Below are 25,349 nucleotides of genomic sequence, written 5' to 3' on the forward strand. Positions count from 1 at the left end.
TCCCTTCCAGCGACTGGGGCTGCTGCTTGGGTCTCCGTCTTTCCTGCGTTAACATGCCCAGAGCACTGGATGCGGTTGCCATGGTAACCTAATGATGAGGCTCTCAGCACCAGCGGATAGTACGGAGCTCGTGGGCCGTGACTGAACCGTAAATGCAGCTCTGTGTCTCGCCAGTGTGCACAACTTAAAAAATGCATTTACGCTTCACAGGAGCCATATGTCTTACTGTGCTGCAGTGGCTTTCCTTCCCAGCCTGGAATCTGTGTACAGGCCTTTCACGTTTGAAGGGAAGAGGCTTTTAAAATTGGGATTTGCTGTAGAAGCTGCTGCTGAGTAGCAGGGAAAGCCTTTTGGAGTTGCAGAGACTCAGGGCAATGCTGATGACGCTGTCCCTGCCCGATGACATGGGAGGAGAGTCTAGAGCTGTGCTTCCTGGCCTAAATGCAGGCCTGGGACTGATCTGTGTAGCTTCTTGTTTTCAAGACCTGATCTTCCAAATGGAGAATTAGCGATCTGGGAGGGTGTTTGGGTTCTTAACTCCATTTGTACTTAAAAAGTGGCTTTGTTTTCATTGACCTTGGTATGAGTCAGGCAGTGACTTCCAAGAAACTCGGGAAAGGGCTCTAGCATGTGAATGGTAATGGGTAAAACGAGAGACCAAGTCTGACTGTCTTCTCCTGCCCCTGTTAGCTGAGGTAGTGAATTTACTGGATTAGCACTACTGCTAACTAAGCCCCAACTCCCTCAGCAGCAGCCTAATAGCAATTTATTTTGGCCAAAAATGCATGCTTACCACTCACTGTGTTTACTCCCAACTCCGCACAGCCGATACCAGTCTTCGCTGTTCCCATTGCAGCAGTGTGGCCTGTCCCTTCGGAACTGGGAAGGAGTCGTCCCTGGGAACTGCCGAGATGCAGCAATGCTCTGAACAAGGGCTCTCTGCAGAAAAGCTGTTAAATGTAACCTCCTTTAATACATACTGCACTGGCACTACTGATGCTTATCAGCTACTAGGGAGTATTTCTGTCATCTTTGTGCCATAGTCTATGGTCTGCTTCCCTTGATCCTGTCTGTTCAAGGTATGAAGCAGTTAGGTGTATTAAGTACAGAGACTAGTGCAGCTGTGGCAGCCTTTATGTGCGAGATCTGTGCTAACCCAAGGCTGACCTGAGCCAGTGTAACTTAGAGAGCCCCCTCCTTTTTCAACCTCCCCGGCTGTTCATGCCTGTGCTGGCAGCAGCTGGTGTGGATTTGGTCCCAAGGTGTCTTATGCTGATTTGCTTCTTCTGAAGTGTCACTGGTGCAGCTTCACAGCAGTGGCAGTAGCAGAGCTTTTGCCAAGGTTTTCAGCAGAGAGGTAGGTCTGCTCTGGGCAAGGCTGGATAACGCCCATCGCATTAGCTACTGGGAGAGCAGAAAACAGAGCTAAAATGTTGAGAGCTCCGTTTCCATGTGAGCACTTCAATAAGTGGCAAAAGCACACCCAGTGCACTGCGGTGTCTGTTCTTGGTGAGCCCAAGGCCCTCTTGGAGAGCTGGGTTTATCATTTTAGGAGTCTTAATGCAGAAGTCACTCTGCAGCAAGCCACAGGCTGGCAGTAGCTTGAAGTACATGCCTTGATGTAACCTGGTGTGCAACCTTTATGTAGTGATGCCCAGAAGCTCCTGGTAGGGGGAATGGAGCCTGAACATGCAGTACACATCCCCTCTAATCAGGTTAATCTAAACAGAGATTAAACAGTCTCCTTGAAGTGACTGGTGATCTGTTGTGCTCTAAAACTGGTTCTTGTCCCTTTCGATCTTCCCTATTGCTGGGCATTTGTGGGGGCCTGTGGAAGGTTAAACAGGAGCAGGCTTGTTGGGTCTGGATACGGCTGCATCCTCTGTGCTCCTCCATGCGCTGGTGACGGATGAGGGCCGGCTGGGATCTCATGGCTGGTACCTGTCAGGTGCTGGCAGGGGGCTGCGGTGGGCAGATTATTTCCCAGCCCTTGGGGTTCGGGGATCCTGGTGTTAACTCGTATCCCCTAAAGCAGCAGGCAGCTGGGTTAGTGGTGACAGGACGGGTCCTGTTTGACATCAGCTGCTGCCAAGAGTGGGAGCAGGGAATGCGTCGCCCTTTCTTGGGTGGCTGGCCGGAGGGAAGGTGTTCCCCTCTCGGTGCGCACCGCAGGCCTGGTGGGGAGCAGGCGGCAAGCTGTTGCTTGTCTCTTCCCCTTGTTGCAGACCCCATCTGCACTGCTTGGTTTGGGGATGCGTGGGGGGTGGGTTCCCTCTATTTTTTCTGAGATGCTGAGAAGACTATTTTTATTCTTGAGTTTCCTGCATTGCTGCTTTACTGAGGTGTGTGCTGCTCTTGCAGGTCTGTGGGTCGTGTACGTTTTGCTTTCCTGCTCTGACAGCACTGCTGTAAGGCAGCAGCTTTCAGCTAGCCTCCTCCATATGCAGCTGGTGTTCTGCTAATTTATCATCATTTGACCACGTTTTGGTTAGCCTTGGGCAGAGGTGCTAATGCTGATTCTGTGAGTAGATAACTGCTGGTGCTCCAGCACACAAGCTCCCAAAGCACAGCCCGAGGGCTTCCTAAGACCCACAAATCATTTTATGTGGTCTGTAAAGGGGCAGTAACTGCAGCCATCCTGTAGTTTGTTATGTAGCCCTCAAGCGAGAGCATGGCTCAGCCACCAGTTGGACTACATTGAGTGAGGTATGGGAATCTGCCGCAGAGTTTGGGTTATAGGCCTGACTAGACAGAGCCTTTCACCTCCCTGAAACCAGGATCAGTATCGTGAGGAAAAGCCTTCAGATTCTAAAGAGCAAGTTAAACCTCCCAGTTCCTCTTCTGGGAGGAGCTGCAGTCTGCTCCCTGGGTCTGTTTTCAGTGCGCTGGTTAGACCTGGTGACCTCTTTTTAAGAGCTGTTACAGTGGGAGGAGAGTCTGGTTGCCCTGGCTTTTCAAGAGAATTTATCCAACCTGAAAGTGAAACTGGGCTGCACCACGAAGCGCTGCGCTGCTGTGCCCTGGAGCAGCTGCCTTGGTGCATCGTGTGCTGCGAGTTGGAAAGCCTGTTTCACAGGCTGGTCTTCTCCTGGGCTCTCGCAGCTCTCTTCATTCAAAGCATAAGATGTGAGCCAGGGATGATGCTGTGTCTGTGCCTCCAACCTACTCTCATGCTAGACAGTAACTTTCCTAAAATCCTGCAATGTCCATTCCCACTGCTGAATTTGGGAGTCCTGCTTCAATTCTTGCAGATGAGAAACCTCTGATGCTTTCTGAAGGCAGTTCCCCCCCTTGCTCATTTGCTTTCTGTCATCTCAGTTATAAACCCTAAAGGTCGCAGTGGGATGTATTCAGTTTCTCTGCTATCCCATGAGAATGGTTAACACCAGTTTGGTGTCAAATTTCTTCTCCAGGCATTTCTCAGGGAGCTTTGTGCACAGAGGAGTTTGCCTCTACCGTGGTCGGTGGTGAGGCAGTCTGGAAACATTCCTCTTCTAAACCATTTCCTCAACACCCCTTGTAATGCTCCAGATGCAGGGACAGGGTGAGTGCCCAGACCAGATTTGCCCATTGGGAGAGTGTCCTCAGCAATGCAGGACGTAGCCAACCCCTGAGTGAAGGATCAACGGAGGTACCTGAGTGGCGGTGAAGCGTTGTGCATTTGGGACTGACCGTGCTGCTGCTTGGCAGCGTGAGAGAGTCTAGTTGTGAACTGCATAACGGTCTGGTCAAGCCCAGCTGAAGATGTTTGCATGCTGAACCTCCAGAGTCATGGCAGGGATTTGCTTCTTGCTATTCTCCATTTCTTCTGGGCATCTGGAGGCTGGAAGGGCCATGCGAAGCTTGGCTGTCTGCTTAGGGGCCTGTAGTAGCCTCCATTGTCTCCGGCTTTAGAATTAGATATTTGCTTTCTGCCAGTACTTGAGTTCTTCTGACTGCTGATTTGTGTCGTCCGTAGCAAAGGCTGCATGCACTTTTCAGAAACTGCTACATGGCACTTCAGAATAATAGCTGCTGGGCTTGCAGCCAGACCACAATGGAGTTCTCTTGCTTTGTGTAGCACTCCCATTTTAGGCATGTCCTAAGGATTCGCTAAACACGTATTGAACTCGTATAGATAAGTAGTACAGCCTGTGCCCCCAAGATGGGCACTGGTGTGCTGACACAGCTTATGCCAGGATCATGAGATTCTGCAGTACTAATAAATCATAACGTGAGGACTGTGTGGCTGTAACTTTGGTAGAAAAAGCAAGTAAAATCACCCCACTCCCCTCTGACCCTTCACAACTGAAGCAGTGAAGCAGAGGCAAAGTTAATGTAAACCAGAGCTATGTAGCATTTACTTGGGGTAATGTTATCCCGTGGGGGGGACTGTTTAATCCAGAATTGAAGATGTGTTAGGCTCTTTCCAGAAATCAGTCGGGCACAAACCTGAAATGGCCTTGTCCTCTGGAAAAGCAAAACTCTGCTTTCCCTTTTTTTCCCCCTGATAAAACTGCTAATGAAGTTTAGCTTAAGTTAATATATGAGACTGTGAACTGTAGAACCCAGGGAGCAATGTGCATCTGCTCTGGAAGGTGATAATTTCCAGGTGAGAGTGCACAGTGAGACACACTGTCATCCCAAATGGCTACTGCTAAATCTGCAAGTGTTGAAGTTTCTGTAGCTCCGGTTCTGTTACCGCTGCTGAAGTTGATGTGGCTCTGCTCCGAACTGGGGCCAAAGCACTTGGCTCTCCCGGGACTTCTCTGGTTGTAGTTGACCGCAGTGTGAATGGGAGAGGGCAGTGAATGTAGCTGTTTCCCCTAGGAATGCCCATAACCGATGGTCTGTCTTCTCCTTGCAGACACTACCCGAAGCAGTCCTTCACCATGGTGGCAGATACTCCCGAGAACCTGCGTCTAAAGCAGCAGAGTGAGCTTCAGAGCCAGGTAAGCATGTAGATCGCTCTTTGCCCTAGGTCACTGTACTTTGCCCCATTGCACTACGTTCTTCTGTGCTCTGATGCTTTCTTAAGGCCCTTGTTCTGAAGAGGGAGAGGCAGGTTTGGGGTGTGGATCCTTCTCGGATTTCATGCATCTGAACTGTGCTTGCTGTTCCGTTCATCCATGGCTGCTATGACTTCTTGGAAGCAAGAGGTGTCCAGCAAGCAGTCTGCCTTTCCCCGTCATGCATGTTTTGTGACAGTGTATCTTTCACCTGCTGAGATCCAGCAACACAAACTGCCTCATCTGGACAGGGAGTTACTCCATAGACAAGTATTTCAAGTAAACCCAAATCCTGCAGGGCTTGAAAGCTGTGGGAAGCAGAAATAAACAGATAGGAGGGATAACTGGCACAGTTAAAAATTCTTTTTTTCTCTAGTGGGAAGAGAAGAGCCTGTTTGAGAAGGGTGTTGTCCAGATGTGTCCCATTCTATACCCTTAAGGTGTCCCTGGGTCAGCAAAAGTTCCCAGCTTTGAGGCACAGCTTTGAGCTGGGTTCTCACACTGATAACTTCTGATGATACAGTAGGAACTCGACCCTTTTTGGCAGGATAAGGAACAATCTCCATTTTCCTTCCACTCTCACTCCAAGATGCTGAAGACTTACAGAAGTTGGGAAGTGCAAATGATGCTTTTTGCAGAAAAACAGCTGGAAGGGCAAGGTTTGGTAGCTTTGGTGGCTGACCCTTCATGTGACTTCAGTCTGCCAAGAATTGGCATTCTTTGGGCATGGCCGAGCCCGAAGGTTAGGGCTGCGTTGGAGCGTCTGAGACAAGGCCCTGAACTGTTCTGTCCTAAGCTTTGATGTTGTAGAACTGCAGACGTGTGCTCAGAATACTCTGCACTGGAAGAAAATGCATCCAGGGGCAATTTTGGCTTGAGTCACAGTCTCTCAGGAGAACACAGGATGTGGCAACTGTTCTGGGAATCTATTTAATCTTTTTTTTTTTTCCCTTTGATGAAAAGGGGCAAAATGACTGCCTGGAGTGTTGTCAGCAGGGCATGCTGGCTTAGCTCAGCATTGTAACAGTGTTGGTCCTTAGAAGATCTGAGCAGAGGGTGCACAGCACAGGATTTGCCTTAGTGATGTTTTCAGGGTGAGCAGTCATCTTTCGGGATCAGTGCATTCCTCTCCCTGCTGTGCTATGAAGGATAGAGTGACCTTCCTTTCTTCTCTTCCCGTTAGCCTGAAAGTGCCAGGAGCTAAAAAGCTGCTTGCTGAGGAATGTTTCCTGCTGGAGGAGGAGGGGGAAACTTAGGACCCTCACTCACCTGTTAAAAGATAGAGCTGGGGGTGCCCACACAGCCAACATCAAGTTTTGAAACCTCTGCTTTTGTAAGGTCTCTTCCTCAGGGCAAGTTGCCCAACAGCTCCCTGGCTTGCATAAATGCAGCTTGGCTCGAGCAGAGTTAGAGCTCAGCCTGGGGCTTGCTTTGTGTTTCGTAGAGCCGTTAAGGGGACACAGTTGCTTTTCCATGGTAACAATCAAGATAATGCTGCACCAAGCGCTCTGGAGTCTCCAGCACTGTGTTCACAATGAATTCAGGCTCTTCATTAGTCCTTTCCTATTAGAGGAGACCCTGGGGAGGGAGTGTGCTGGGGCTGTACTCTGCGCTGCCCAGGCTTTTCTGTAGCTCGTTGGGACTCTCTCAACTCCTTATGGTGTGTGTTGTGCAGGAAGCAGTTGGGAGCAAATGCTGTATGACAGCTGTCTTGCAGGAGGTGACATCTTTATTCTTTTTGGGCCTGTGCCTCCTAAAAATATCCCCTTTGCCTGGTTGAGGAGGGGCTGACACAGCTACCATAAACATGAAGTTGGTCTTGCCTGATCTAGCAAATGCAGCTACTCCGCTCTGGGCTGCAAAGACCTCATCCATGCAAGCCTGTGCCGCACTGCCTCAGTGCATCCTGCCAAAGCTGGCTGGGGTCTCTGCTTCCTCCCACAGCGTCGTGTTCTCCGTTTGTGTGGTCTGCCAGGGCCTCTAGCGCTGCACAGAGCTGCCCAGTCTGCAGGACCTGGCCCTTCACCCATCTAGGTGAGGTGCTGCAAGATACAGCCTGCCACCAAGGGGGACAGAGCCCTTCTTGCCACTGTGCCAAATGCAAGGTGCCTCTTGGCTTTAAGTTGTTTAAAAGCCAGGTCCTAGATTTTGTCACTAAACTTCAAATTCTAGCAGAATCTCTGCCCCTTGGAGAGAAGCAGCCCTGCCCAGCTCCGTGAAGTCTCAGACCTTCACAAGAGCAATGCTGTGGCTTAGATAGGGGGGGTTTCCACAGCTGAGGCTTCTTTCTCCAAGGTTCAGAGTTTCCCAAACTTCCATATTGCTGCGTGGTCTGGTGCTGTTGCCTGCTGTCCTCCAGCCGGAGGAAGCTGCGTTCTGTGACACTGCCTAGAGCTGTAAAACTGAGTAACGCTGGCATGAGCTGCAGTCCGGAATTGGTGTCGTCTTCCTTCCCCTTTGACAGTGAAGCTGGGTGGCATGACGGGAGCCCTGCTGTGTGCCAGCTTGCAGGTGTACTGCCTGTTTATGCTGACCGGGCTGGGCTCCAGGATACTTGTTTCCCTTCTGTCCAGGAGTTTGGTGCAGTGGCTTTATTCATCCCGCTTCCCTCCTAATTGAATGCCCCCGCAGCGTCTTGCTGAGACCCAGACATCTGCCCGACTGGAACAGCTGCCCAGGAACAGAAGAGGTTAAAGGGACAGTGCCCCAGGCAACTGAGCTCTGGGAAGAGCTCCTAATGGAGCAGCATCCCCTTCTGCATTAAAAAGCAGAAAGACCCTGTGTAGAGGAGGGAGCAGGGAGTGGTGAGGGAGCTGAATCGGGCGGAAGCTGCCAGACTGAAATGCCCATAGTCCTCCAGGGAGGACAGATCCTAAACACACTTTAGATAAGATCTTAATTTCTCTCTGCCTTTGTTCTGCCTACAAAGGGAGTCTCCTATTTTCCACCAAACATTCATATTTCTTGAAGCACTTTAGCTAAAATGCAGCTGTTCCGTGCTCTGTTTTATTGACAATCCCTTCTTAGTAGTTGCAGGAGCTATGCAACCCCTTCAGGACTGGAGTAGGTCACTTCCAGTCCTCCTAGAGCAGGCAGAAGAATTCAGTCTTGCAAATTAACTGGATAAACTTGAGCTGCTAGCTGAAATGGGAAAGCTCGTCAAAGAGGGCTTGCTGGCTCTGCTTTGCTATGATGACAGCTTAGTAGGAGTGCTTTTGTACCAAAGTTTGCCAGTTCAAATGCTATCTGAAAAGTGCATCCTGGCCAACACTACTGTGACAGGCAGAGCTCTGCACATAGATTTAGTCACACAATTGCTTGTGGAGTGAGATCAGGATTGTGTGAACAGTCGCATCTTACCTTCAGGCTAGCATTTGCCAGCCAAACTCGGCCATGGCTCAGTCTTTGGTCCTTGTTGTGAAGCTTCCTGGAGTGCACGTCCCCCTGGGAGAAGCTGTGGCTGGGAACAGCTGGGAGCCATGTTAGGAAAAGGGAAAATGGTGAGTCCATCTCCTCTGGTTAGGAAAGCTGCAAGGAATTTCCAGCTGGTGGTGAGGGTCATTCCCTGATAGCGGGAGGTGATGCTCCAGACAAAAGCAGCCAACAGCTCTGCCCCTTTCCAGGCCCTTTCCTCTGCAGCAGGAGTCTTGTAGGCCTGGAGAGCTGCAGTACTTGTGACCCTGAGAAGGTTGATCCTATGTTCCCTCCTGCCAAAAATACACTCTGTCCCCCTTGGTGTGACTGGAAAAGCCGCTTGTTTACCAGAGCCACTGTTTGGGGCTGTGCTGTGAGCAGGGAGGTGGAGGGTGATGATGGAGGAGCTGTTTCATGCTACTCTTGATGTCCTCCTCTATTTATGTTTACTGAGAAGGCGTCTTTTGTTCCGGTCACTGACAGAAGCTGGATAATAATCTCTTGTGCAGCTAAATAAGTCTCCAAAGTGACAGCTTTTACGCCTGCAGCCCTCTCTTACAGCCCACGTGTGGCAACAAAATTGCAGGGTTCCTATCCTGTGGCTGCTTTTTCGAACTTTTAAAAATGGTATCTTTGGACATAGCCTTTCCTGTCTGAGGGTGGAGGCTCCTGTGGCGTGGGAGACAGGTAACTGTCTTGTGTCCTGAGCCTTGCCTTTCTGCAGCAATGCATCTGTCGCCTTGGGGAGCTGCTGTCAGCAAGATCAAAGATGTGGATGCAAGCGCTAGTTTAATATGCTTGAGCTGAGACCTGTTTAAGTGCTGTAATGCGTAAAGGGCAGTTCTTCTCTGGCTCCCTTTAGATAATGCACGGATGCATGAGTTGCCATTCTCATTCCCAGCACTGAGGAAACAATTCCTCTGAGGAAATTAATTCTGGATCCTGTATTATTTTTATGGGATGGGACCCTGGCAGACTAGGTGTGGATACAGGTTTGGGAAGCTCTCGGGAGAACAGATCTAACCCGGCGCTTCCTGGAAGCGTGGCCTAGCTGGCTGTCTGAACCCATAGGTGCACGGCTTGCTCTGCGAGCTGGTGATGGGCCGTTGCCTCTCTGCTCCTGTAAAGCTGAGTGATGCAGACAGTGCCAGGACCTGAATGCTCGTTGATGCAGCATGTAGGTGAAAGGCAACTATGAGCCAGAGTGACAGGAGCAAGTAAATGGGTGGGCAGGTATGGCAGGAGGGCAGGCAGAAGTGACAGTTCATCAGAGCCCCTTGCACGGCACCGAGCTGGTTCCCAGCTGCACCCTCCAGCCTTGGGGAAGCACAGTGGGACTTACTGAATTGCACATTTATCTCCCTTCTTACCATCCAAGCTCACCTGGACTCAAATTTCTGAGAGCACCAAAGGAGCAGGCAGGACCTAAGGAACGTGGCTGTGCTCGGCTGGGGCTGGGAGCAAGGGAAGGATTCGTGTCTCTTTAAAGGCTGCGGGCAGCCGGTGCTGATGAATGGGATTCCTCCCGTGGCGAGGCTGCCTGGGGGTCGCGGGTCACATCTCCCCACCCCTCCTTCCTCCCTGGTTCCCACCAGCGCGTTTTTGGCCTGCCTTTGTCCCCCCCCTCCTCTCTCATGCTCGTAATAGCCTGGTGCCGAGCAGCGCATGGGAAAGCGCTGGCTGCCTGACTCCTGCCTGGCCTGGTGCAGGCAGCTCAGCCCAGCCTGCGCCTGGTGCCCATATAAGGGCAGGGAGAAGCTGAAAGGCGCCTTGTCTGAACGCTTCCTCCCTCCTTTCCGGCATCGTCGCTTAACCCTGGCGATCGCTGCAGCCCCGGAGGACCCGGCCTCTCTCCTGTGCAGAGCCCAGGCTTGCCAAAGCCAGGAAGGGCCGAGGTTCCTGTTGGATTGTGCTTCTGGCCTCCTCCCCTGGCTGGCCTGAGCCACGCTGAGCACAGGGTGACAGTGGCTGCGTGCCTGTCCCAGCCATCCTGCCCTGCCATTCTTCCTTCTTCCTCCCAGCATCGCTCCTGACACTTGTTCTCTGCTTTCTGTGGCCACGTGTGCTGTGGTTTCCTTGCTGTGGCGGTGTGGTGTGACCCTGAGCTAGCTGGCAGTGCCAGTCGGAGCTGCCCTCGGGTACCGGGGTCGTCCTCTGTGACTCGGGTCAGGTCCCTACCTTGCAGCCAGGCATCCCTATACACAAGTGAATCTTCCGTGGTTTTAGGGCCAAATTCCTTTATCCCAAATATTGAAGGGGGAAAAAAAAAAAACAGGGAAGACAAATAGGGCTCCAAACAAGATTTAGAAGGGTAAAATATATTATGGAACTTATTATAGGAACCACTTAGCCTTGCAATTAGCTTCTCCCTTGATGATTCTTTGTTGCCGTTGTTTTTCCCTGGCCGTGGATTTCTCATGGCTAGTCAACTTTCTTGTATGTTTACTGCAGGCGTTGGCGCCTGGTGACCCCTCCTCAGGGCTGGCGGAGCAGAGGGCTGCAGGATAAATGCCATTCTTCTGAGCGGCTTGTTGCCAGCACAATGGCAGGGACAGCATCCCACGCCCAGGCTGGAGAGATCTAAAGGAAAAAAGCCTTTATTAAAAGTAGAGCAGATAAAGGACAAATATAACTGCTGCTGGGCCCAGCTGCAGATGTAGTTGAGCTTGCTAAGGCTGGGGCTTTTCAGACTGGCTTGCAGGACTGACTCAGCCCCTCCTGATCCACTGTCTGAGTGTGCGTCATAGATTTTGTTGCAGCTTTGTTAACTTTTGGGTTCCTTGTGCCTAATGCTTAATGCCTCAGGGCTGCTCCTTCCTAATCAGTGATGCTCTTCAAGATCTATTTGTTACCCCAACCAGCAAAAGCCTTTCTCTCCATCATACTACTACAGACAGTCAGTGGCTTCTGCCTTGAAATTGGTGGCTTGTGATCCTCTCTGTGCTTTGGCATGTTGGTTGTGTTGCATCCTCCTAGAGTGCCCCCCTCCCCAACGAGGTTCATTAAGCTTTCTAATGTCACATTAGAGTTAGTCTGATGTGACTCATAGAGCATGTCTTACAGAGCATAAATTGCTTGGGCTTAAGACTGTTTCTGTGATACCAGCTACTATGCCATCACTGAGAAGAAGGTTAGGGGCTCTGATGTGCTTCCGAAGCTTGCGTTTCTCCTGGCTTGCAGGATAGCAACAGGCCCCCTGGGCAGAAAATGCCAAGCACAGCTCTGTCTGCCAGCAGAGCACTGAACTCTGTGATATCCGCACCCCGGTAACCTGCACAGCCAGCAGCGAGCTCTCCTGGGTGCCTCCTGATGCCCTTTGCAGAGCCGGTGTCCGGCTTCCCCTCCTGCTCCCAGCTGGAGCACCACGGCTCTGCTGGTGCCAGCGTGAGCGGCTCCCTCCCGCTCGCCTCCAGGCCTGGTGGACTGAGACCTTGGTCTCTGGGAGCAGGGCTGCAGCCAGTTTGCTCTTGGTTCGGAGTCTCGGGGTAATGATTAACCTGGAAATGGCCATTTGGCATGATACGATCTCTGGAGCAGACCAGAGGCTGTAGTGAAACAGAAGAAGCATCTGCGTCTCGGAGCTCATTCCTGGGAGGTGTTTGCTAGCCCTGATGGAGGCGAGTGTATAGCAACATCTACTAACCACTGCAATTAGATGAAGCCCTGTCTACACCAGGCTTGTTAACTGAAACCTTTAAGACACGATGAACTGTTACCCTGCTTCTGCCTCCATTTGGTCCCTGACCCACCACAGCCACATTTTAGAGCCACCTAATGTGTGGGAAGGGCAGTTATCCCTCAGGAGTCATCCCTATCAGAGTCGCACGGTCCTGCCCGCTCTCCCAGCGTGTGCTAGCTAACGTCACGCTCTGGAGCTAGACAGGGCCACAGAAGAGCCCAGATGGCAGCAGAGGGGTCTCGTAGCTTCTTGGCTTCTTCAAAAGATATTAGAAAATGTTTGGCAGCCTTTCCTGAAAGGTGTTTCCAGGCCCAGCTGGATGTGCTGTCTGAATAGGACACAAATATGTGAGGCTTGAAGGAGTGTCTCTGTAGGAGTGTGTTGGGAAGAAATCAGTTCTATCCCTCCTCCCCCGCAGTGCTGCTGGTTCTCTGCCTCCAAGCTTTATCTTGGCATTGCACACGGGCACAAGGCAGATCTGTAAGCAAGGCAGCGATCCTGCTTCGCTGCCGCTCACTCGCACGCACGCGGGAGAGTGGTTTTGTTGCAGAACGGCTGCCGCGCTCCTGCCTTGCTTCCCTCGGATCGCTCGCCCTGGCAGCCTGCTGTCCTTCCAGGAGGGTTTCTCAGCGCTGCGAGCGCACAGCGCGGTGGGGCAGGGGCTGCGACGTGCTTGCGCCAACTCTTCCTTCGCATGACCAGCCCCGGCTTCCTGCGTGTACGTCTGGCAGGCTCCCGTGCGGCCGCGGGCTGGGAAGGGTTACAGGAAGCTGACTCTGCTGGCCAGACATACTGGTGTCTGGCCCCTGCTTAGATGAGCACTTCCCTGCTCCCGCCTGGGGAGCGGGAGGGAGTGACGTGTCCGCGCTCCCCTTGCTGCTCTTCCTGCGCTCCCGGCCCTCTCCTTAAAGGGAGGCTCCCGCTCCGGTTCTCCCACTGCCGCAGCCAGCGGCGGGGCCTGGAAGTGGGCAGCGAGGGGTGGCCGGACCGTGGCTCTCCCCCCGCTGTGCCCACAGCCCCCCAGCAGGCAGGAGGTGGTAAGCAGAGGGTCCACGTTATGGGCGCAGAGGGCTGTGGTGCCCTTGCACACTGCTCTGTCCGTGTCCAGAGGTTTGATTTGCGTGAGAGGCAGCGGTGACCTTTTCATTTCGGTGACGGTGTGCGACTGTCTACAGTGCACAAGGCAGCTCAGTGGAGACGAATCCCAGGAAAGGGGAAGGACAGGTTTGCGTGCGTGTTTTCAGGCTGCCATAACTCCTGCAATGGACAGTCAGCTCCTTAGAGCCATCAGAGATTTGGACTTGTCATCGTTTTCCCCAAACGAGTGTGTTTCTTCATTGTTTTACTTTAGGCTCAATGGGGTTTGTCTCCAGTCTCTCATATAGAAACCATGAATTTTCCATCTGGGTGCAAATGTGCTTTGGACCTGGTTTGCTTGTGACAGTCTGTGTGCTGTGGGCTCCCAAATTGCTTGGGCACTTCTGAAACTCCAGCTGCTGGTCGTCCGCGTCGGGCCGTGCCTCTGCAGCAGCCATGCAGACTGTTCCCGGGGTGCCCCGAAAGGTGCAGGCCCAGATCCTTGTGGAGAGGGCGAGGAGAGCAGGTGTCTCTGACCCCGAGCTCTTGCCACGGCGTTTCTGTCACGCAGCGCTCTGCACGTGGGCTACGTGCATCTGCTCTCCCCTCCCGTGGAAACGGGGAATCTTTCTGGCTGCTCAGATCTGAAAGTCGGCAGAGCTGCTCTGTCAAGGCAGGCCAAAAAGCTGGTTTCAGTGTTTCCTTCCGTGTTGGAGTGATTGAGTCAGCGGTTGGGTTGCAGCCCCTGCAGAGGCTGTCTGCTTCCGGGTGATTCTGGTGGGAGCAGTGTTCCCGGGCAAGGTGAGGTAGGACTGAAGGCACAGACCTAGTAGCACCCTGTGCCAAGACCAGGCCAGGAAGCAAATCTGGGTTGTGGCAGCTCAGCATGTTCAGGAGCTGTGTGCTGCTTTCCTTCCCACTCACAGTAGAGGTGGAAACCCAAGTCCTTGTCATTTAAAGCTATATATATATAGATATTAAAAAGAAAAATAAGACTTTTTGCTTCTGGGTGTGATGGGAAGAGAAGCTGATGTTGGTATCTATCTGGCAAACAGAAATGAGGATACCTGTGTTCTGCCTCCCTTCTTCCCCCACACTCTGACTTGGTTATGGCCTTCCTGGGTGCTTTCTGGGTCCTTTTTCCAGAGGAGGCTGAATGTCCCCTGATGTAGAAATGCTCTTGTATGGGTGTAGCTCATGAAAACCCTTGGGGCTCTCAAGCAGAGATTACTGCAGGTCAGCTGATCCATGGTATGTGCAGTGTGTGCACACTGGTGGCCCACAGGAAATTCAAAGTAAAACTGAGTTACCCCCACCCTACCGAAAGAGAAACAAGATCAGCAAATGCATAGGAAGTTGTTGGTGTGTTTCAGCTCTTAGCAATACCCCGCGTTACTATTACTGGATATGTTAGGGGGTCATGAAGAGCACGGGACAGGGTGAAGTTCTCTCTTGCCACATAGAGATGCTATGCATGCTGTTTTCCTCCCATGTTCAAATCTGTTTTTATCTTCTCGCTTGTATCCAGATTCGCTACAAGGAGGAGTTTGAGAAGAACAAGGGGAAAGGCTTCAGTGTGGTGGCTGACACCCCAGAGCTGCAGAGAATCAAAAAGACTCAGGATCAGATCAGCAATGTGAGTAGTTTCTAATCTCTGTGTGTGATATTGTGACCTTCCTCCTGCCGTGCTGCTGAAGAAGGCTGGGGGCTGCTCTGACTGCAAAATGAGGAACAAGGGCCAGTGCTCCGATAGCTGTTAACAAACAAACAAGGCTGCCTCGCCTTTAAAGCCTGGCAGGGTAATTCGCAAACATGTTCTTCCTGGGCACCTTGTGACCCTCTTTTTAGAGGTGTTGTGTCTGCAGCTAGACATCATGCATGTCTCCTGGGTCCTTCGTACTGTGAAGGCTAACAAATATAGCGTGTGAGGCTGCAACCAGATGCAAAGAGGTACTCGAGCCCTGAACTTCTTCCTAGGTGCTCAAATAAATGTTGATTGTGAGAAGCAAGAGCATAAACAAGAGGAAGTGGAGCGCCAGGGAATGGCGCTCAGTGGAGAAGGCGGATGTGGGCTGTGGGAGAGGGGAGGGTCCCATCTGCCACCTGTTGTGACTGTAGCCCACAAGGAAGGTGGCTCCATGGGCTCTGGGCTCTCTGGGGAAGGCCCAGTGCTGCCTCCCTGTGAGGGCTGAGTGACTCCATCCTTGTTTCTCGCTGGCTTGTGTTTGTATGCGGCAACCCATCAAAAGGCACACCTCTTCCTCCTGTCCCTTGTGCAGCTGCAACCGTCCTCTGCCAGGATCCTCTTGCCTTGACCTCTCCTCTGACTTGTGCAAAGCAGTTTCCAACCATCCAGCTGCTGAGAGCATTTGCTGCAGCTGCTGCTGTTGTCAGTTTGTGCCTGGGCTCTGTGCAGTCCCCAGAGTCCCACCGCCTGCTGCCAGCAGCCCCTGAGAGTAGGACAGGCAGCGTCATCCGCTTCCCTACCTAGAGCCCTCATCTCTTGGTAGCTGCTGCCCTTGCTGCTCCTTGCAGGGAGCTACTGAAGTTCCCTCTTCCGAGCGCAGCTTCCCTCCCATCAGCATCCTGCTGCGGTGCTGATGTGGAGGGATTCCCAAGGGCCGTGCACAGCAGCATCTTTGTCCTCCTTTGACCTCCTGGAAGGGAACTCTGTCCTGTACCTGCAAGAGACCCAACTCTTCCTTTTCCAAAAATGATATAAAAACCGTGTCCAGGTTCGGTGGCAGCTGGCCTAGCAGTGTTTGCTTTATCCAGCAGCCTCTATTAATATCCAGATGCTGGTTAAAGGGATGCAGTGCACGAAGACATGGAGGTCTGTGCGTTGCCATGGTGAAAGAGGAGGATATGCACACTCGCATGTATAGCTGCTGCATCGGGTGTGTTGGACTTGGGGCAAAATCCCCTTCCCCAACCCAGCCCTAGACTCCCAGGCGTTGTGGCACAGGAGGCCTTCAGTAACCTGCCTCCAGCAGAACACAGAGGGTTAATTAACCTTTAGCTGCATGTGAAAGTCATGTGTATGTTCCTTATCTAACGCTCAGAAGCTGTTGCAAAACCTGGCCTAGCGGAAGACGGGACGGAGAAGACTGGTTTCTCACTGACCAATAAACACCCCCAGAGGCAAAGCTTTGCAAGAGAAATCTCTTAAGCTTCTGGTCAAACGGCTGCTGTGAGTTACTGTCCCTCTGTAGTGCCCTGAGCTGCTCTTGGTAGCTGAGCCCAGGACAGACTGTGCCCAGAGCAGTGCCCTGTGCGAGAAAAGCCCGATACCTTGACCCCGGCGCTCTGAGTGTCTCTATCTCAACCCTTTTCCAGCTGCTGTAATGCCCTGAGTGATGATGGCAGCCAAATAAGTCAGATCTTAATCTGTCTCCCCATACGGCAGGCTTTGAGCCCCTTCCCTGCAGCCCCAGGGAAGGTGGTGTTGCCCTTTGCCCCCTCTCTTAGGTGCTGCGCTGGCAGGGGCATGAACCAGAGTCTCTGCAGACTTGGTGAAGTGAGATGTGGCTGGAAGCTTGTCCTGAGAGAGAAAATGGAGCTTTTTGCATCCTCAACAGGAGCACCTCTACCCTGGGATCCCCTGTCTGCTTCCCAAAGGTGTCCAGGGCGGGGTGGATCTGAGCTTCTGGGAGTACAGAGGGAGGATTGTGCCTGTGCTATCAGTGGGAGTTAACATGTATACGCAAACATGAAAATGCCCAGCAGGGTGGGAGGAGGTTGTTTATTCTCTTTTCGTCTGATCTTCTGGTGCGGTTCTCCACTCCGGCAAGCAGTGGTTTCTCCTTGGGGAGCTACAGGATGTTATCTGAACATCAAACCTCAGGGCAGCGAAGGCTCAGCCCTGTCCACGTGGGAGGTGGACCTGGCTGGAAGGTTTTCCCTGTGGACAGCTTTTTGGTTGGGTCTGAGCTGGCAGAAGATGAACGCAGCTTCCTGGGATGGTGCAGTCCTTTCCGTTTCCAGGGAGTGGGGCTGTGGTCATTGCGTTAAGGGAACCGCCTCTCCTTTTGGAAAGGCTGGTTGTGAAGGTTCCAGGTTTTAAATAACGCAGCAGAGAGGTGAGACACGAAGGGAGCCGCTGAGCAAAACCGGGGGGGGGGGGAGGCTGCCCCTGGCAACACCACCATGGTTCTGCTGCGCCGTTCACAGGAAGGACAGCGATTGCTGTGGCCTGAGCAGCTCTGCAGCACACAGTGTCCCGAACCACCCTCTGCGGAGGGTGCTGATCCAGTCCCGCACGCGAGGAGGAAACCCTCTTGGAAACGAAGCTTTGTAAAACCGAAGCGTAAGCTCCCGCTGCCAGGCAGCGCTGCCCTGAAGCGGTCCCTGGGCAGGCTCCCTACGAGAGCAAATAAAGAAGCGGGCTGCATGGAGCAGCGTGCTCCCTTCAGGGCGTTCCCCTTCCCAGAAGTGCGACTCTGCTCCAGGCTTTGCCTCCCGCCTGCGCAGGGAGCTGGGGTGTAGCGCCCTACAGTAAATAACTGTTTAACCAGCAGACAAATGGGCTCCAGGTGTTTTCCAATAGCAGTGTATTCATTAACACAAGTGGCTATTAATTTTTACACCTATGCCCGGGCAGCTGGGTTAACCCTTCCCTCCTGCCTGCTGCTGTACTGGCTGTGGGGGAAAGGTTCTGACTAGTCAGATGCAACTGGTGTGTTTGGTGGTATCTGCTGGCTCCTCTTTTGAGTCTCCTTCATCGAGAAAGCCTGAGGCCTTCACATACTTCAATTTAAAAAGAAATTTGGGGCCAGATGTTCGGAGTGATACCTCTGCTCTCAGCTGAGGCTGCAGGGTTAGGCTGCAGGTAGAGACTTTGAGATCCTTTCATCTGTCACAAGTCTGTGTGCTGAAGCTCTTCCCTGTGCGGGGAGCTGGAGGAAGAGAAGAATCCAGGGACCATCTGGCCAGCAGCCTGCATAAACCCTCCTTGCTTTCATGTGTGATCATGTCTCTTCTCTCCCCCAAGGACATTCAGACTGGGCTGAAGGCAGCAACGTGCCAGCCTTGTGTATTGCGCAGGGTGGTGGTTGTTGGCGCAGAAAACACCAACCATCTCCCTCGTGCCTTCCTCTGCTTGGTGGTTTTCCATGCAGTCTTCCCAGCCCCATTAGCTTCTCAGGGCTATATTTAGGTCGCTCCCTGCAGTTGTGCTGCGTTGGATAACTACCCTCTTCTCCTTTGCCATGTCTCCCCAGGGGTTAATTCAGGTGTTGGTGGGGAGTGAGTTTGGGTCCGTGTGCCTTGACCAGTCAGGTCCCTGTGGTTTCAGCAGACTTACCTTGTTATGGCTGAGCCTCTTTTGCCATCATCCGTGCTCTCCTGCCCTGTCCCTGGGTGATAGGTGTCCAAAGGGGAGGGAAGCCCACCTTGTGGTGACTCCTGGTTCCTTCTCTCCAGGCCGCCCTGCAGGCAGTCCGTGTCTAGACCGTCTCCCCTCCTTGCTGCCTGTGGTGGTGGCTGTCTGGTTAGAGCTGGCGCTGGCAGGGTTAACACAGAGATCCTAGCTGAGAAGTGGTGCAGTGAATCTCATCTGTACGCTCCTCTGCTGGGATTCCCTTCCCACTCCCTCTGTCTTATTATACCTACTCCAATGTTTGAGTAATTGTTGTCCTGTGTTTCCCTGGAAAGCGGCCACCTCTGCTTCCCCTCCTTGCCAAATGCCAGAGCCCTAATTGGGTGCTTGGGACCTCTTCCAGCTTGAGGAGTCTGCTGCTGTGCTGCCGTGCTCCAGAGGTCAGAGCCAAGAGCGAGGGATGCTCCTGGGAGAGGAGGAGCGGGCGGGTGCTGGCAGGGTCAGACCAGCCCAGCCACAGCTCCAGCCGAGCTCTGCCGCTGCCCACCTGGACGCAGAGCCCCGGTACTTGTGCGGATACGATGTGCTACAGCCTGCTGTACGGGGACGGCCGGACTCTGGGGGACGGCTGCTGGCACTGCCTGGGGAGGCAGAGCTGTGCCCTGGCTGCTGCCTGCACAGTGCCAGGGAGGCAGGGAGAGCCGTGACCCCCCGGGTGGCAGAGCTCTTTCTGCCGTGGGTGTCACGGGGAGCCCTCCGGATAAGCGGGAAGTGAGGATTTCAGGCTGTGCCGTAAGGTGGGGCACGGCCCTGCCGGCCAAATAGCTGGGAAGAGAGAGCTGCCACGGTGACTTTGAAAGCGCAGAGACAGCGTCTCCCCGGGCTGCTAACGCGCAGGCGAGGACTGGCTTCGGGGCCTGGGGCAGGCAAGGGAGCTTCAAGACACGTTGTACAGGGCCTGCTGCTGGCTCCTGGTTTTCCGTCGCAGATGGTGCAGGGCTTGTGTCTGCAAACAGCCAGGCTGAGAGCCTCTAGCAGCCCGAAAAGGGCGTCCTGTCCTTGAGCTTACATCCTGCCAGCGTGGGGGGATGGCTGAACTTCATCTGCCTCTGAATGGGTACCAGGACCGTGTGGCAGAGGAGATGGGGTAGGAAGATGTCCCCCAGGCTGGCCGGGGAGGCTGAGAGATGGGTAACGCGCTGGCTGAGTCCTCAGTGGCAAACGGAAATGAGCTGGAACCAGATGAAGGACGTTCCTGGTGCTGAATGGCTGCCCGAGCTGCTGCCAGTGCTGGGGGACCGGGACGTGCAGGCTGGGATTTGTGGAGGGTTGACGGAGCTGTCTGAGCGTCCCTGGACGGCAGGAGAGAGGCACTCGCCTTGCGCGTGGTCTGGAGCCTCAGCACCCTGGGGACTGCAGGGTGGCTCCGTTCACGGGCCAGCCCTCCTCGACGGAGCCTGGCCAGCCCCGGCCTCACCTTGCCAACAGCCTCGTGGCCGGATGGGGCGCAGTGAAGTACTATCTCATCTGCCAACATCCACCTCGCGGTTTCTGTGGATTTTGCATGCTTGGTGTGTTTGCCTGGGGTGTAGGTGCGAGGACCCTCACCCAAGGGGCTCTGGGATGACTCAGGGACCCTGTTTAAAGCCATCCTGGGGGATCGAGGAGAGGAGGCAGCCCTGGCTGCACGTTCTCCAGGGCCCAGCTGCTCCAGGCCCAAGTTAGAGTTTTCCAGGCAGCGCTCTGATCTCTTTTCCTCTTTTGTCGCTGTAGATAAAATACCATGAAGAGTTTGAGAGGAGCAGGATGGGCCCAAGTCCCAGTGAGGGCGCTGAGCTGGAGCGCAGGAACTCCCAGGAAAGCACCAACTACCGGAGACCTGTAGAGCAGAATCAGCCACCTCATCACGTCCAACCCAGCAACGCAGGTAACGCCCGGGGCTCCGGGCAGGCGCTTTCATTCCAGCCTGCCGCAGCCTCCGCCGCTTGGGCGGGTGCACGCTCGCTGTGGCGGTAGCCGGCTCTTCTCCGGGCCTGGGAGCCCTGCCGCGTTCATCCTCTGTTAGAGGCGATTCGGGGAGCTCCGCTGCTGCTCTTCCCTGCTCCGGGGCTGTTGGCTGCTAGAGCCTTGCGAGGCCCCTGCGAGGGGCCTTGCTCTGTCTCTCGAATCCCAGCACGTAGCAGCAGCTCTGGCTCACGGGCCCGTCTTTCCTTCCCAGTCTACCAGCAGCAGCAGCCATCGTCTCAGTCCTACGGCTACAAGGAGCCTGCGGCACCAGCCTCTACGCAGCGCAACGCTCCTTCTGGAGGGGGGGTGAGTACAGCCGGAGGGCGAGCAGCACCCACCCTGACACCAGCCCACGAGTTCCCGTCCCCCAAAAGCAGGGTTTGCTCCCCTTGGGAAGCTGCTCCTAGCTCCTGGGTTGTACGCTGGATGCTTTGCTTCTGCTTGCCACAGCACCAGCATCCCTGCATGCTGTGCAGTGAGAATTTCCTGGCTCCTGCCCGGCTCTCGGGTGGGTCCCGGCAGGGCTCCTCGCACTGGGATTCCCCTGGGAATGGGAGCTTTGCCTGTCTGGGGCAGGGGATGTTCTGTGCCTGCTGACCCCCATCTCCCACAGAAGCGCTTCCGCGCCGTCTACGATTACAACGCGGCCGACGAAGATGAGGTCTCCTTCCAGGACGGCGACACCATCATCAACGTGCAGCAGATCGACGACGGGTGGATGTACGGCACGGTGGAGCGCACGGGAGACACGGGCATGCTCCCTGCCAACTACGTGGAGGCCATCTGAGCCACGGGAGGGGATGGGGCGTGGGGCTGACGGCCGAGCCCCCAGCCCACGCTGGCCCCAGTGTGTGTGTGTGCGTCTCTCTCTCTCTCACCCAGCATCCCTTATCCAGTGTGTCCTGCCGTTGCCCACCGGAGCTGTGTCCTGACATCTCGGTTACTTTGTTTCTGCAGCCGCCTCTGGTTTCTCTTGCCAATTTAGCTTTGTTCTGTAGCTCTGTCGGGACTGAGGGAGCTCTGTCTGCAAGGGATGTTGAGGGCTCAAGAGACCAAACCACCGTAGCTTGCTTTCTCCTTCAGTCTCCCTCCTCTCTAGCCTTCCGGAGGGGCTGGAGCGCCCCGTGCCAGGCTGGGCTCCCCCCTCCCAGGGGCTCTGACATTTCCTGGCTGGGGGAAGCAGCCGGAGTCGCTGGGATCGTGCGCCAAGGGAGGAGCTGACCATCTGTTAGGACCAAATTTCCCTACCTCTCGCAGGGACGGGCCAGGCGGGGAGAAGAGCACGGGGCAACGATTAATGGGGGGCTCCCGCCGGGTGGCATGTGTCCGCGTGGATGCGGTGAAGGTCGCTTGTCCCAAGGGCTGCCCTGGCTGAAAGGAGGCTTGAGCTGGCAGCATCCACCCTGCACTGCTCTTGCTCTGGCTCATCCAGTCACTTCTCCCGTCTCCTCTCTTCAGTGTTTCTGTTCAGTCTTTGCTCCCTTTAGTCTTTAAAATGTTACAAACCGGAAGAATGATTCACGGTTAAAATTTTAAACAAAATCTTTTACTTTCTCCTTGAGATTCAGAGCAGCTACTCTGGACAGCCCTGGAAGTGGCTCTTGTTTCTTCTGTCTCGAGGTTTGGCTGCTGGCGATCCCCGTCCCACAGGGTGCTGGCAGGGGCAGAGGGACAGAGGCCTCCGGGAAGCCGTGCCCAGGCTCCTCCGCTCGCCGGGGCTGCCTAGGGGCTGTGCTCGCGCCGGCAGAGGAGCAGCCGGGCAGTTGCTTTGCCTGGAGGCTGTTGCTCACGCTTGAGGGCTGGAGAAGGGCCAGGGTTGTCTCCCCGCCTCCCCCCTCCTCCAGCCTGGCAGGGAGCACTGTGATACTGAGACCTCACGTCCCCCCGCAGCTCCGGCCTCCTCTCCTTGGGCCGGGATCTCGGGGATCCCCTGGGCTCTGGATGCCAGGGCAGCCGGGTCCTCTGTTAGCAGCGGCTGCTCCCCAAATTTGCCCAGAAGCTTCCTGCTTTTCTCCTGCTGCTGCTGGGCTCTTTAGACCCTCCTGGGTAAATGCTCTGTGCGGGAGCAGGCGGGATCAGCTCTGTCCCTGTTGTGGGGTCACATTTCCTTCCACATCTGTGACTTGTGATCCGCATGCGAAAGATCCTTCCCCGCTGCCACCACACAGGGCTCCCGGCCCTCCAGCAGCCCGGCCTTGTGCAGCGAAGGCAGGGACCGGGTCTTGGCATCCCGGGGTCTCTGGGGGCAGCACTGCAGCGTGGGGACACCGGGGGGGAAGGGACGGAGCGCGGCAGAGTCTCCTGTGCCTGCCACCGGCGAGAGCGGAAGGGGCATCCCGTGCTGGCCGGAGCCCGTTACGCTCCGTGCGGATGGGTGATGTTTACAGGCTCCCCCCCCGCTGGGGACGGGGCGCGTGAGCACAGGGACCACGACCGACTGCGGGTCCCCAGCGGCGGTGGCTTCTGCAGCCACGGCTAACTTGGGATCACCATGTCACGGACCAAAATTTCAAAGCACATCTCTGCTCCCTCCTCGTTCCGGGCTCCCCGGAGCCGGAAGGGCAGGGGCAGCTATAACTGGAAACCTGCGGGCAGGGCGGGCAGAGGTGCCGGTGCCCTCGTCCCGGGCTAGAGGAGCTGGACGCTGGGAGCAGTGGTGCTGCTTCCGCTCTGCCGCCGTGCTCCGGCGGTGCTCCCGGTGCCATCCTCCGTCCCCGCAGGGTCCTGCGCTCGCCTCCGCCTGCAGCACCCGGCTCGGCGCTGACGGCTGAGCCCGGGCTGCCGGCGGAGGGGACCGTCGCCTCGCTGGGCTCTTCGGGGCTTTTGCCGTGTGGCCAGGCGCGCTTCGAAGGGGAGCCACCGCCTTCGCTGCTTCCCAAGGCAAGGAGGGAACCTCGGGACCAAAGCGGCCGTGTCCGCCGCGGCGTTTAGACGTTCCTCGGTGCTGCCCGGGGCTGCGTCCTGGGGGCCGGGCCCTGGGAGAGGACCCGCAGCCTCGCGCTTGCAGTCCCCTCTCTCAAAGCACACGGGGCTGCGGCGCTGGTCGTGGAGCGATGCCGGGATTAGGGTGAGCTGCCTTGAGGGGGTTTCTGGCGCCGTGGAGGCCAGAGACCCGCGCGGGTACCCCGGGAACGGCTCCGTCCAGGAGCCGGGGGGCGTGAGCCAGGGCAAGGGGAGCGCTTTGCTCCTGGCTCCTTTCCCAGCCAGCTGCAGCTGGTGGGAGCCGCGGGCTGCGGCAGGGAAGCCTTGAGCCGTCCCTGGGGTGAGACCGACCCCGGCAGCAGCTGGGACAGGCCTTACGGGATGGGAATCCCGGTCGGTGCTAAAACGAGAGAGCACAAGAGCAGGGGAGAAGGGGGGCCGGCAAGGGAAGGGTCTGCGTCTCTCCCTGCTAATCCTGTTCTTAATCACGTTCTTGTCTGGGAATGAGGGGGGGGTGGGAGCATCAATGTGAATAAGCCGTTTTTTAATGGACCAAATAACACAGGCAATTACATTTTGGTATACAGACCTTTTTTTAATGCTACCTTGAGACCATTGTCCTGAATCTCCCCTCATGCCTTGCCCTTTCTCCCCTGCCGTGGGAAACAAACCTCTTACTGCTTGATTTCTGCCTTTTCTCTTGACTTATGCACTTTTTTGCCTTTTTTCATAGCTGAAAAGCACCTAAACCTGTATTTAAAATAAGTAAATAAATAAAATGTTAAAAAAAAAATTAAAAGCTAAATTGCTTCTCATCATGTGTAAAATAAACCTCGTCCATCTTAGCTTCCCTGGTTGCATTTCAGTGCTGAGCTTAGAACGTTTGTTTTCTTTCGGATCAGTCGATTGATTGGGATTTGTCCTTGTGTATTGCTTCCCATGGGGTTGAGCACCCATGAATAAAATGTTATTTGACCTTTTTAACCAAACCATCGAATGGAAAAAAACAACCGATTCTCTTCCTGGTTTACTCAAAAAATAAAAGTATAGTTTTTACCTGCGGATTGTGCTGGTTTTAATTGTGTTTGCTTCGCTGTCACTCTGGTGGGTTTGTCGCTCGCTTGGGACACGGCGGGACCTCGGGGCTGGGGGAGGCTGCCGGCGTCGAGCCCGCGTCTGCCCGGCTTCCTGGCGTGCGGCTGGACATGGGAAACGCTGGTGTCCCCGGGAGCTGCCCCAGGATGCAGAGTCTTGGCTCGTCCCTTGCTCTCGCAGGGCTGATGCTGCCTTCGGCCACGCCAGGGACCTGCCTCCATGGGTCCCCGTAGAGGTTGGGGCCACGTTAGTGCAAGGGGGTGAATTCAGAGCGTAGCGCAAGCGCCTCGGCCCCCTGCCCCAGGCTGCGGGACCTGACAGCCGCCGAGCTGGCACCCGGCTTGGCGAGGGACGTGCTGCTGTGCGAGGGGTGCTCGGATCGTCTGGGGTTATTCAGTGGCTGCTCCTGTTGGAATTACTTGTCCGGAGACCAGGCCAAGCGATAGCTTTGCTGCTGGTGATGCAACGCTGGCACAGCGTCCAGGCTTCGCACGGCCTCTCTGGAAAGTATTAAAAGTTACAGGCACACGGTTCACAGGCCAAACGCAGGCCCTTTCCCACAGAAGGGAAAACTCCCGTTCAAGTGTAACCGATGAGCTTGGCTGTGGCCGCTCCGCCACGACAGCCTGTTCCTCCTGCCTCCGGCCAGCTCACGTGCTCCAAACGCAGCTGGCGACTGCTTAGCTTGGCTGCTGCAGCCACTCAAGGTGGGATTTTCAACAACTACAGTGTTTAGCAGTGGAAAAAACAATTTCTTGAAAATGAGTGGAGAAGGATGTTATTTTCATCAGCAGCAGTAGCCAAAAAAAAAAGAAAAAAAAGGCTCTGTGGCTGTTGCTGCTCCTTCTCT

At 54.8% G+C, this 25,349-nt stretch overlaps 1 protein-coding gene across 1 annotated transcript in view; it reads left to right on the plus strand.

Moving 5' to 3' along the window:
* Positions 1-24,460, plus strand: part of LASP1 (LIM and SH3 protein 1) — a 35,628-nt gene extending 11,168 nt beyond the window's left edge. Inside the window, exons 2-6 of the mRNA XM_026072955.1 lie at positions 4,847-4,931; positions 14,687-14,794; positions 20,249-20,402; positions 20,694-20,788; positions 21,096-24,460. Coding sequence (XP_025928740.1) covers positions 4,847-4,931; positions 14,687-14,794; positions 20,249-20,402; positions 20,694-20,788; positions 21,096-21,269 — 616 coding nt within the window. The 3' untranslated portion in view covers positions 21,270-24,460. The remainder of the gene's footprint in view (positions 1-4,846; positions 4,932-14,686; positions 14,795-20,248; positions 20,403-20,693; positions 20,789-21,095) is intronic.
* The last annotated feature ends 889 nt before the right edge of the window (positions 24,461-25,349 follow it).

The sequence above is a fragment of the Apteryx rowi genome, unplaced genomic scaffold (genome assembly GCF_003343035.1).
Source record: "Apteryx rowi isolate R43461 unplaced genomic scaffold, aptRow1 scaffold_354, whole genome shotgun sequence".
In the NCBI taxonomy this organism is placed as follows: Eukaryota; Metazoa; Chordata; class Aves; order Apterygiformes; family Apterygidae; genus Apteryx; species Apteryx rowi.